The sequence below is a fragment of the Lucilia cuprina genome, chromosome 4, assembly GCF_022045245.1.
Source record: "Lucilia cuprina isolate Lc7/37 chromosome 4, ASM2204524v1, whole genome shotgun sequence".
NCBI classification, from domain to species: domain Eukaryota; kingdom Metazoa; phylum Arthropoda; class Insecta; order Diptera; family Calliphoridae; genus Lucilia; species Lucilia cuprina.
This window is the reverse complement of record NC_060952.1, coordinates 88,524,668-88,537,167: the sequence shown is the minus strand read 5'-3', so window position 1 is coordinate 88,537,167 and position 12,500 is coordinate 88,524,668. Positions and strand designations below refer to the sequence as shown.

At 30.5% G+C, this 12,500-nt stretch overlaps 3 protein-coding genes and 1 long non-coding RNA gene across 6 annotated transcripts in view; 2 read left to right on the top strand and 2 right to left on the bottom strand.

Annotated features, from left to right (window-relative positions):
• LOC111688371 (nuclear factor NF-kappa-B p110 subunit) overlaps window positions 1–4,112 on the bottom strand; it is a 4,375-nt gene extending 263 nt beyond the window's left edge. Inside the window, exons 1-2 of the mRNA XM_023450873.2 lie at window positions 2,583–4,112; window positions 1–2,154 (exon numbers count right to left, since the gene is read on the bottom strand). The exon at window positions 1–2,154 is cut by the window's left edge and continues 263 nt beyond it. Coding sequence (XP_023306641.2) covers window positions 43–2,154; window positions 2,583–3,524 — 3,054 coding nt within the window. The 5' untranslated portion in view covers window positions 3,525–4,112 and the 3' untranslated portion in view covers window positions 1–42. The remainder of the gene's footprint in view (window positions 2,155–2,582) is intronic.
• The window catches only part of LOC111676766 (bifunctional methylenetetrahydrofolate dehydrogenase/cyclohydrolase, mitochondrial), a 13,730-nt gene extending 3,898 nt beyond the window's left edge, over window positions 1–9,832 (bottom strand). The window contains exon 1 of one of the 3 annotated variants that reach the window (XM_046949404.1): window positions 9,690–9,832. In XM_046949404.1, coding sequence (XP_046805360.1) covers window positions 9,690–9,706 — 17 coding nt within the window. In that variant the 5' untranslated portion in view covers window positions 9,707–9,832. Of the gene's footprint in view, window positions 1–6,723; window positions 6,872–7,193; window positions 7,350–9,689 lie in introns of those variants that run through there. The other 2 variants (XM_046949405.1, XM_046949403.1) reach the window with 2 other exon arrangements.
• LOC124419528 lies at window positions 6,788–9,698 on the top strand. The gene is made up of 3 exons (XR_006940670.1): window positions 6,788–6,825; window positions 6,887–6,949; window positions 8,992–9,698. It is a non-coding gene; the product is annotated as an uncharacterized LOC124419528 (long non-coding RNA).
• A 1,772-nt stretch (window positions 9,833–11,604) lies between the features above and the next one.
• Window positions 11,605–12,500, top strand: part of LOC111688375 (adenylate cyclase, germination specific) — a 2,722-nt gene continuing 1,826 nt past the window's right edge. Inside the window, exons 1-2 of the mRNA XM_023450878.2 lie at window positions 11,605–11,715; window positions 11,777–12,085. Coding sequence (XP_023306646.2) covers window positions 11,705–11,715; window positions 11,777–12,085 — 320 coding nt within the window. The 5' untranslated portion in view covers window positions 11,605–11,704. The remainder of the gene's footprint in view (window positions 11,716–11,776; window positions 12,086–12,500) is intronic.

Genomic DNA, 12,500 nt, shown 5'->3' with positions numbered 1-12,500 from the left:
TAAACTTAAATTATTAATAATATAAAATTTTAATGTTTAATATTAATTATTTAATAATAAATTTATTAAACTTTTGTCAATTTTTTCTAATTCTGCTGTAAATTGTGTACAATTTACTGTTTTTATATTACGTTTTAAGTAATTAAGAAACGCTGGAGCATTTGTTAAATAAAAATGTGTCATTTCCATTGCTGTGGCCATTTTTTTCCAATTTTCATTCTCATTTAGTTTAGCACTGAGTTTAGAGAAAATGTCTTTATTATTTAAAGCCAACTCTAGATCCCCTACAGTGAGTATTGTTGTAGGGGCAGTTGTAATTGTAATATTATCATCGACTATTTCTTGTTTAATTTCGACTGGTTTTATTAGTTTGTTTTGTGTTGGCGTCAGGGATATTGTTTTAGCTTCCGTTGCACTTAAATTACTGCTGTTATCCTCTTCATCATCTTCGGTAGATGAACATGAATTCTCTTCTTCTTTTATAACCAGCTTATGTTCTCCATCCTCATCATCATTAAATGTGTTAATATCCATTTTTTCTGCTTTATCCTGGGAAGGATATTTATTGTAAAATGTCATTAGTAGACTTAATATCTGTTTTCCTTGTTCATCAGCCGTTACTAGTTGTTTGGCCAAATCCAAAGGCGTATGACCGGCCCTATTATTGGCATATAAAAGAGTAGCTATTAAGGGGCTATTGTCCAAGATTAAATTAACCAATTTTAGATTCTGTTGTTGCACAGCCATGTGTAAGGCATTACTGCCATCTTTACTGCAAGGCGTTGCCACAGTGCTGGCATCAAACTTTAATAGTTTGGCCACAATATCGTAATTATTATCACGTATGGCCAAGTGTAGAGGTGTAAAACCATCATCGTTTAGGTGATTCAGATTCAAAGGCATTTCCGAATTAATAAAACTTTCCAAACATTTCAAGTGTTTCTCATGTACTGCTATATGAAGAGCGGTATTACCTTCGGAATCTTGTATATTGGGATTACAGCCCAATTTCAAAAGAGGTCTTATATATGTGGGCTGACCATAGAGGCAGGCATAGTGTAATGCCGTCTGTGTTCGTTTATTCAGGAGAGTATTTAAAAGTTCATTTAAATTGAAATAATCTAAAACTTTAAATATTGGTATGGCATATTTATTATTGTCCGCCAGTACGATTTCGTGTATCAGAGATTCACCATATTTTTCTGAATGTTCATTAATGATTTTGGTAATTTGTTCGGCGGCACTATCTCGTTTAGTAGTATTGGCTGGCGTCGAAGATCTAATGGTATCCTGAAATATGGTTAAAATACGTTGCAAGTATAAATTAAGTGGCTGTTGATGTTGAACACTTTGCTGTTTGGCTAAATCCATTTGTTTTTTGCTAATCATAGATTTCTTATAGTGATAGTGGTTTTTAGCTTCATTTGTAGTGCATACACCATCTCTTTCGATACGTCCTGCGCCACTTTCCATATTATTTAGCACTGAATCCAAATCTTTTATATTTGGATCATCTAAATATGCCAATAAGCCTGAATCTAATGATACATCTGACTTAATATATCCTGAATTTAATAATTCCTTAAGTTCATCCGATTTATTTAAAATTTTCTGTGTTTCTTGTATAGTTTTAGGTAATTCGCCTGAACTTAACGAACCCGAATTGCTGCAGGAGCCGCTATTAAAAGATGAACATGTACGCCTACGTTTACGTGATATTACTGCAGCACTGGGCTTATAACGAAATGATACAGGCGGATAACTACGTTCATCATCTGACGGTCTTACTAACTCTATAAATACCTCAACTGCTTTATCGATATCCTTATCTTTATAGGCTGGTGTTCGGCAAACGATTGCATATTGATGATGAACATCGGATTCGCGAAAAGTAGCAAACGCCTCCCATACCTGTTCATCGTCGACCATTTCATAGAATCGTACTTTTATATTCTTTTTGCTTACTTTTTCCACTAATAATATCAAATCATCGCCTCCTGCAACATTACCGGTTGCAATACTCAGGCGTGTAATACGCAATTCTCCCGTTTGTGCTGATTTACGATTGTTAATGGGATTTGAATAGACGGGAGCGGCAATGGGTGTGTAAGATTTGTTGTCTTCAATACGAAATGCTTCGAAACATAGACGTACCTTTGAGAACAATGATGAAATAAGTTTAATTTTATTATTTTAATTTTGTTCTTTTTTGTAGTTATTTTTCATTCTAGAATAGCTAAATAGACAACACCACTGGAAAATCCCGTTATCCCAGTTATAATTCTCTTCTCGTTCTATTTGAAATTCTACTGCTGTTTTAGTTTATTTCTAATATAACTCAATTTCAGTTCCACGTTCGTTCTTGTTTATTTCTAGTTCTGTTTTGTTACTATTCTAGTTATAATTAAGTTCAGTTCTAGCTCGAAAAAGTGCAGTTCATTTTTAGTTTCAGTTCAGTTCTACTTTAGTCTAGGTCCAGTTCTAACGTCATTGTATTACAACAGTGGAATTTCTCGGAAATTTATATGTAGCCATTCTAGAATCATTAAAAATAAAACATTTGCACAGCAAGCCATTCTCACCTGATTCAAATTCATATCCTTGGCTTCTTTTTCTGTTTGCTTATACAACTCTTGATCTTCCTTTGTTGTCAAAACTTCACGACCTAAACGTTTACGTTTCTTTTTTAATAATTCCTCAACAATGAATTTCTTGGCTGTATGTATAATGCCCATATTTTTGAATTCTGCAAAGTAACCAACTTCTTCGGAAACTTTTAGTTCGTGTGGGTCACAGATATCGTGATCATCCTTGCGCACAACCAACTGATGTGAATGTGGACTCTCGCGATTAGTCTGAAATAAACTACAGCGTATGATGGCTGGTCCCTTATAGCCGCATAGTTCGACTTCGGGAAAAGTTTTTGTATTTCTTTGTGAATTGGTACCATTTAGAGAGCCATGTGTACCATGCATTTCGGACTTGTAACGAAAACGAAACTTCTCCACCGGTTGTTCAGTAATTCGTAAAGTAGCTTCGTATTCATATTTAACATCCGTATAGGACATTGATGTTGCTGCGGCCATTGGTTGTTGAAATTGTTGCTGCTGTTGAAAATTTATAGGATTTCCAAAATTTAAATGTGAAAAATTCATATTTTGATTGTGTGTTTGTGGTTGTTGATATAAAATAGCTTGCTGGTTGTTGTTGTTGTGGCTGCTATTTAAATTCATTTGTACATTTTGCAATTGTACATATTGTGAAGAATTTTGTTGTGTTTGTTGATAAGATATTGGTGGTATAACTAATTGGGAAAATTCATTTTGTAATATGGAATCTGGCGATTGTACCGGTGAATAACGACTTGAGTTTGGAGAATTTTCAGGTCCTGGAGATGTTGTGCTATTATAGCCACTGGTGCCACCCATTGAAGATTCGCTGACACTTCGTATACGTTCCAGTGTATCCATATTGAGAAAATCCTTTTCGTTTGCAACATTTACATATGGCATCATATTTTCCATGTTTGTTGTTTTTTTTTTTGTGAAATGTTTTTCAAGAGTACTTTGACATGTGAATACTTCGAAGTGTTGCTCTTTCTCTCTCTTTTGATAATCTCTCTTCTTTTATTAATTGCAATTTGCAATATTTAAGAAAAAAATACTTTTATTTTATTAAGATTTATTTATAACTTGCTGCTGCGTAATTACTTTACAAATCAACCAGCAAAAATGTAATGAGAGTGTGTTTCTTCTAAAAATTTCCAATTGCTATAATTTGTGCGCTGCGATTGTGCTTATCTTCGTTAAAATATACCAAGAAAAATATGGTTCTTCCCCTTTCTATACATACACATTCACAACAAAAGGGGGGGGGAAGACAAAAAGTAGACAAAGCTCATTAAATGAGTCAACAATTAACGTGTGCTATTTCTTATTTACACAATGTTGATGTTTTTCACTTTTATTTATTTATTTAATATTAATTTGCCTTATTTTTTATATATATGTAATTAATTACAAAAGTTTTTTTATTTCTTGCTTATCTTTATTTTTAATATTTTTTTCTTTATAACTGTTTAAAAATGCACTTTATTTATTGAAACGCTCCACTTTGTTTTACAGACAAATTAGCAATGAATTTATTTTTCATATCAAATAATTTCAAAAGTTTTACGTTTAAAGCTTTTTCACAACTTCCGACGTCATTAGATACGTGCATTTTGTTGTTATACCACTTTTATATAAAAAAAACAAGTTCTTTAAAGGTAGATCACTTTGTAGAAAAAAAAGCTTTTTTAATACATCTTTTAAAAAGCAAAATGCAACCCTGTACAATAACAGTGTAACCAGAGTAATGTCAACTCAAGTTCTATTCATGGAGGAATAGTTTAATAAGTACCCTATAGAAATAAATTTCATGTCACTGGAATTTAATATTAAAGATCCACTTTTTAAATTTTAACAAAGTTTATAAGTATAATGTATATACAGAGTCTATAAATACTTAAATATGTAATCATTTTAATAATAAAACAAGTATGAATATATAGTCGGGCATATCCGACCATATGATACCCTACACCTGATTTGTTTTTTAACTTTATACTTTATTCCGAAGGGATTTTTTTACAAAAGCGGTCAAAAAGGAGTAGGGGAATATATGTATGTCCCTATCCTTATAAATGTTGGTAGAGGAATTCACGTCTACTTCAAAGTTATTTATGTAGAATTTAAAAGTGTTATTAGTGTTTGTATGGGGGCTATGGTCAGTCAAATGAGGCCCCATCATTACAAAAATCGGTAATATCATTAAATGAGCCCAAAGGCCCTATTCATGGGGTACGGTTGTATGGGGGCTAGGCGAAATAGTGGACCGATTTTATCTATTTTTTGAAAAGGCTACGTTCAAAAAAAGAGTGTGTGCCAAATTTTATCCAATTATCTTGAAAATTGCAACCTGTATCTTGCGCACAAGGTTCACATGGACAGTCAGCATGCCAGACAGACGGACATAGCTTTATCGACTCAGAAAACGATTCTAAACCGAATGGTATACTTTAAGATAAAGTACGAATATTTTTGTATGTTACAAACATCAGCAGAAATGCGATATACCCTCCGGACTAAAGTGGTGTAGGGTATAAAAATATAATAGCTACGAACATAATGCAGAATACACACAATCGTAAAGCATTAATATAAAATGGATTTGCTTCTTCTAGGGGTGATTACATTAAATTTAAATTAATTTTCTAGAGAATTCAATCTTTATTATGATTAATTCACTTTAATGGTGTTTCTTATTTTTAAAAATTCATTCTATTACACATTAAAATAATGTAATTATTTTATTGTTTTTTTTAAGTTAATCAAATTAATCATAATTTTATAAAGTTGAAACAAAATCGATTAGAATAATTACGTAATGTTATTGTTAAATTATTTATTGCAAATATTCAGACCTGCAGCGTCTCTAAATTTAAATCCTAACTCACATATTCATAAAAATATTAATCGTTTATTTTAGGTTTATTACGCGCATTTTTCATTAAAAAATTCGTACAATAAACCATCAATAAATTTATTAGGCGTTTATGAATAAGTGGATAAATTTTGATTTTGTTAAAAAAAATTATTAGGTCGATATGAAAAAATATTTCAAAATTGATTTTTTTACTTTTTCACTTTTTCTAAAGTGGAAATATGGCCTTTTCTTCTGCTATGTATACACGCTTGTTAGATCTTACAACGTTGGCAGTAAAATGTACATAAAATTTCTAATAACAGTGTAAACTTACAAATTTTGTCTTTCAATATTGGCGGTAATGCTTTTTCTGACAACGTTACAAAAGAAAAAAAACTGTAAGTTTATATTGTAAGATCTAACAACGTTGTAAGATCTAACAACAGTGTCGGCTTTTACAAATATTGATTGTTGATGGATTAACGTTAACATTAAAATTACTTTAATGTAATAATGAGCTCAAAAGCTCTAATCGTATACGGCTGTATGCGGGCTATGCAAAACAATCAACCATAACCGAATCTTCAATAATTCAGTTAGACATGCTTTCAAGAAGATCGCTTTTTAAAATCAGCAAAATCGGTCTATAAATAACGGAGATATGAGCAAAAATCCGAGACAACCTCTGAAAATTTCATCAAAAAAGCCACATTTTATTCATGCTTTGTTAAAAAAGCAACAACAACACAGTGAATTGGATAAAGATGTACATGTGCGTGTGGAGATGTATTTGGTTTTATGCAGATGTGTATTTTTTTCGTATATTTGTTGCTGTATTACAGTACAACGGTTAATATTTCTTTCTGCTACAGTTTATATTTGTTTGTGTGTATGTTATGTGTGACATGTGTACAGAGATACAAAATAAATAAAAACTGTTTTTTAAAACATACTTGGTGAAGGGTATATAAGATTCGGCACAACCGAATATAGAAATTTTACTTGTTGTAACGTAAGTGTCAATTTTAATTTAGTATGACAATTGTGACCTGGACACACACAGATAGGCTGACGAACATATCTAGCTTGCTTTTAATTATATTATATAGCGCTTTATACCAACCACTAAGTTGACAACACTAAAAAAGTTTATAAAGAGCAAGAGAGAATGAGAAAAAAAGCCTCGTTGTGTGTCAATTTTTTTAGACCTCTTCAATGATTTTCCATTTACAATTTGCTTTTCTTTACTTTACAAACCTGTATTTGTTTAAATAAAGTTGCCGTCTAAAAGAATGTTGTATTAAATTCGAACCATAAATGGGAAATTTTGTACGTAACAGCCAACGCGCAGTAAACATTGTAAATTAAACGAAATTTTGAGTATTAATTAAATAACAATATGCACACTTAAATTTTATAGAAAATACTAAATTGGAATGAACAACCACTGAATTGAATGAGTAAATTAGGAAGAACAAAAAAAGTATGCACTCTTAAAGAAAGAAGAAAAACAACAACAAGTGCTAAACAGAAAGAAAGCTCTTTACAATTAAAAAAACAGTAGGAAAGAGTTTTTTTCGATTCTTTTACACAAATGACAATAACAAATTTGTTTATATTGTAACCATTCAATAAGTTCTTTTATTGAATGTTTTAATTAAAGTATTTCTTATTTATTTATAATAATTAACTTTATTAGGTATATTTTATCCAGTTTTTTTATTTACCTTTTAGATTTTTTTTAGTTTGCTTTCAAGTAAATAGTAACTTTAAAAATGTTTTTTATTAATTTCACTATAATTTTTTTGCACTAGAATATATAAACAACGTGCTTCTCGTTACAAAGTTGAAATAAATTTAATTTCACGTTTTGTATTTAACGCGTGTTTTGCTGTCTGTCTTTAAAATAAAAACAACAATACAGGCAACGTATTTATCCAAATTGTATATAGTTCGACCGCCATACATACACATTTATTTATTTATATGTACATACATACATATATACAAAATTAAAAAAAACTTTTGATCATATGCTCCAAAATACACTGCAAGAAATTGTGTTTATAAAATAGATACTTTTGATAGCAATAATTTTTTGTAATAAATTACATAATTTTTATACCCTACACTACTATAGTGGGGAGGGTATTATGTGTTTGTGCAGACCCACCTTAAAGACTACCAATCGGCTCAGAATCACTTTCTGAGTCGATTTAGCTATGTCCGTCTGTCCGTCCGTCTGTCTGTGTGTCCATGTAAACCTTGTGCGCACGCTACAGATCGCAATTTTCAAGATAATTTGATGAAATTTGGCACATACTCTTTTTTTGGTTCAAGGACGAACGCTATTGAAAATGGTTGAAATCCGTCTATTATTTCTCCTAGCCCCCATACAACCGTACTCCCCGAATCGGGCTTTTAGGCCCACAATTACGTTATATGTTTTATAATGTCAACAAAAATCAGCAAAAATTAGTTTTATAGAACAATAAATGACAATACTAATTTTTGTAGTGATCGGGCCTCATTTGACCCTTGCCCCCATACAAACTTTCCTTCAGAAAATGACTTGAAGGTCAAAATTATCTTATAATTACTAATAAAACGATCAAAATCTACATAAATGACTTTGAAGTAGACGTAACTTCATATACCAAAATTTATTAGGATATGCCCATATTTACCCCTTCTCCCCTATGAGCCCTTTTGTAAAAAATCTCTTTTTTGTCAACAATAAGTAAAAAATTTCACAATAAAACAAATTATATGCTTTATACAAAAAAAATCCACAATTTTAATATACTGACTGGTGTAGGATATCATATGGTCGGCAATGTCCGACTATAAATTCATACTTGTTTTTAATTTATATTACTTTTATATACAATGCGGCATTTTAGCGTTTTTCTACAGCTTTTTTTATTTTTTCATCATTAAACTCATTTAAGACCTGGTTCACACTGGGAAACCTTTGTTGAGAAACTTTTGATTTTGTGTGTGAGAGAAAGAGATGGTTGATATTTCCTTTTTCTCACACACAAAAATCCAAAGTTTCCCAATAACAGTTTCCTAGTGTGAATCAGATCTAAATTTTTTAAATTTGATAAACACGCATTAACTGAAGAATATAAAATGTGAAAATCAGCTGACATGTTCGTGTGCCGCTTGTGACGCTTATAAAAGTAGAAAGTAGATCTACTTTAAGCATTCTACGCGTCAAGGCATTCTACGCTTTTGTGCTTGTAACTTTCAGCATATAAATACATTGAATCTACTTTTTTGACAGACGTATAGAATACGTGAACGCGTGGTATAGACCACCTACTTTAGTTATTTTTTAAGAGTGTAATTTTAATAGAATATCCAGACAGTGCTTAGAAAGAATAAGTTCTATTTAGTATTAATGCAATATATGTGTAAGTATAAACGTAATAATTCTAAATAATTTGTCTATCCAGACAATGCTTTTTTTTATTAATATAAACACATAACTAACGTGATAATTTATTTTTCTATTAACAGTTCTAAAAAGCAACGTGTTATTATTACAACAAAATGACGCAAGTAAAAACACGATCCTTAACTTACAAAATAATATGATTATTTATCAATTTCAAAAAAACAAAAAAACATTACGTCAAATTAATTATTAACTAATTTTGTTTTTCAAAGGCCAAGGAATAAATGATGAAATATTTTCAATAATTTACAAGTGTAAATACAATAATAATTTTCAATCTTGATAAGCAAAGACAGAAAAAAAACTATCAAGGGGGTCCATACCGAGCCTCTTAGAAACAACACACAGCCGATAACGTAATTTGTATTGACGTTATTTAAAAAAAATAATAATAATAATTTACGATTTACTAGGTCCGTGTTATAAAATAAAATGGTGCTAAGCGTTAAAAAAGAAAGAAGAACAACATATATTTTCGTAATTACAATAAATATTGATTGAAAAAATATTCCTATAAAAACATGTTTTTCTTAAACAAAAGGTATGATAAGAAATTGGAAATGGGTTTAATAAATAAATTAATTTAAATTAAGAAAAATATTGATATGTAAACGAAAACAATGCACTTTTGCTAGAAGTATACAAAACAGAATCTAAAATTTCAAAACCTAGATTATTTTAAGCAAAAATGTAGACAATTTACAAAAAAAAAACATTTTTGTTTATAATTTTCGCTGTTTAATTACATATTTGAACTTACTTGGTTATAAAGCGCATTATGATTGTTTATATTGTTGAACTTTGTATTAATTAAAAATTATATATTTTTTTAATTTTATAACACACTTCTGTTGATTTTTTTATTATTAACTTTTTTATAATAAATATTTTATTTTATTTTCAATAGCACCACACTGTTTAAAATACAACGTTGGTTTAAATCTTTTTTGAAATTTGCACGAGCTTTTATAGCAAATTCAATATTTTGTAAAATAGAGTTGCCTGTATTCTACAAATGTGTCAATAATACTCAATACTTACTTACTTACTTGTGGTCTCCTGTAGGTTAGTGTTCTAGTCTGGTCGACAGAAGGTGGTGGGTTCGATTCCCTCCTAAAGGCATTGGTTAGACCTGGTCCAAAATATAAAACTTTTGTTGAGAAACTTTTTCTTAATTCTCTTTTGAAGTTTCCTTAGACCTGGTTCACACTAGGAAACTTTTGATTTTGTGTGTGAGAGAAAGAAATGGTTGATATTTCTTTCTCTTTTTCCAGACACAAAAATTAAAAGTTTCCTAGTGTGAACCATGTCTTTATGTCCACACATAGAAGCTTTTGTTTCAGAATCTACGTGTTAATTGCATTGATTTCTTGTGGTACGAATGAGAAGAATAACAAAACAAGTTTCCTAGTACGTGAAACTCTGCACCGCAAGAGAGTTGAATGATATTCTTTTTCGCTCACGCAAAATCAAAAGTTTCCCAAATGCTGGAGGTCCACACCACGTGTTTTACGCTTTCTCCCATTCTATGCGTCTGTCAAAAAAGTCGATCCAATCTATTTATATGCTGAAAGTTACAAGCACAAAAGCGTAGAATGCTTTGACGCGTAGAATGCTTAAAGTAGATATACTTTCTACTTTTATAAGCGTCATAAGTGGCGCACGGACATGTCAGATGATTTTGACATTTTATATTCTTTATTTAATACGTATTTATCAATTTTAATAATTAATAATGAAAAAAGAAATAAAAGCTATAGAAAAACGCGAAGTTTTTAAAAATCAAACAAAAACATTACGCTTTAAAAGTGTAGCATGTAACTTAAAGCGTAGAACGCGAAGAAGGTATAAAAAGCGCGTAATGCTTTGACGCGTAGTATGAACCTCCGGCTTAAAATGCTTTTTCTGACGACGTTGTAAAAGAAAAATTGTAAGTTTAGACGATTATTAAAACATTTTCTGGACATTTTACTGACAACCTTGTAAGCGTCACAAGCGGTGCAGGAACATGTCAGCTGATTTTGACATTTAATACTTTTTATTTAATGCGTATTTATCATATTTATTTTAATAATTAATAATGAAAGAATAAAAAACATTTTACCACAAAGTATACAGAGATGTCACTTTTGACATTTAAAAAAGTCTAAAATCAGCTTTTGTTTGATTTTGAAATTGTTTGGTGAGAAGAGGTATATAAAATAAAGCTAAAAAATCATTGAAATCGTTTTGTGTGAAAGAGACGAAAATAGCTTTTTGCTCGTGAAGTCTCTGTATCCTGTGATTTTACTGACAACGTTGTAAGCGTCACAAGCGGCGCATGAACATGTCAGCTGATTTTGAAATTTAATATTTTTATTTAATGTGCATTTATCAATTTGAATAAAATAAAATGAGTTTAATGATAAAAAAAAATAAATGAACGCTGTTTTCTACAGCATGTAACATGAAGCATAAAACGCGAAGAAGGTATAAAAGCGCGTAATGTTTTGACGCGAAGACGCGTTTTTATGTAATACTTATTTTAATAATAACGTTAAATTCTAGCGATTTTAGGGCAAGCGAATTATTATATCGTATAAATATGGCAACTCGATTGCACTTTTCTAGCACATTCCAGTAGACGTAAATAAAATCAAAAAAAGTAAATAACAAAATGTCAAAAATTTCAAGCAGTTAAAAATTTGCAAAAAAAAGCTAAAAAGTTTAGACACGATTTTTTTAAATAAAATTTAATAGCATTAAAAGAAACAAATAAATTTAATATTAACAACAATGAACATACAGTAAGTTGTTGAATAATAAAGTGTATAACATTTTTGTTCACATTTTGTTTGGTTATTTTAGACAACTATCAACATCTGAACATGTACCCATAATACAACAAATGCAAGAACACCATCAGCAGCAACAACAAATGTTTTTACCACTAAATAATCCCGGCAGCATGCAACAATCTACTGCAGCGACAGTACATGTAATGCCAACACCGACCACTAATTGGAGTATGGAATCAATGCCTTGGAAAATAACTAAAGCCGATCATACGGGAGATGTAATGGAATTTACAGCGCATGCACCGCACAAGAATAATGCAATGAGACGAGCTTTGTTGCATCAGAAACGGAAATCAGAATTTAATGCAATAGGAACATTGTAAGTTTATAAAAGATTATGTATGTTCTATACAATAGTATGCAGCCAGTTTAGTCCATGATTTTTTTAGACAAAGTGAAGTACTATCTCAAGTCTATGAAGACTATGTTCACAAACTAGACTTTTTATGCGGTCCCATTATATATTAGGTCTGGTACATCATACTGAAGCATAGAATCACTATTGTTTTCCACTGCCAGTTTAACTGATTTTCATTACAACTAAAACTAAAAACAAGTATGAATTTATAGTCGGACATTGCCGATCATATAATACCCTACACCAGTCAGTGTGTTAAAATTTTGATTTTTTTTAAATAAAGCATTTAATTTGTTTTATTGTGGAATATTTTTACGTATAATTGACAAAAAAGAGAGAGATTTTCTACAAGAGGGCTTATAGGGGAGAAGGGGTA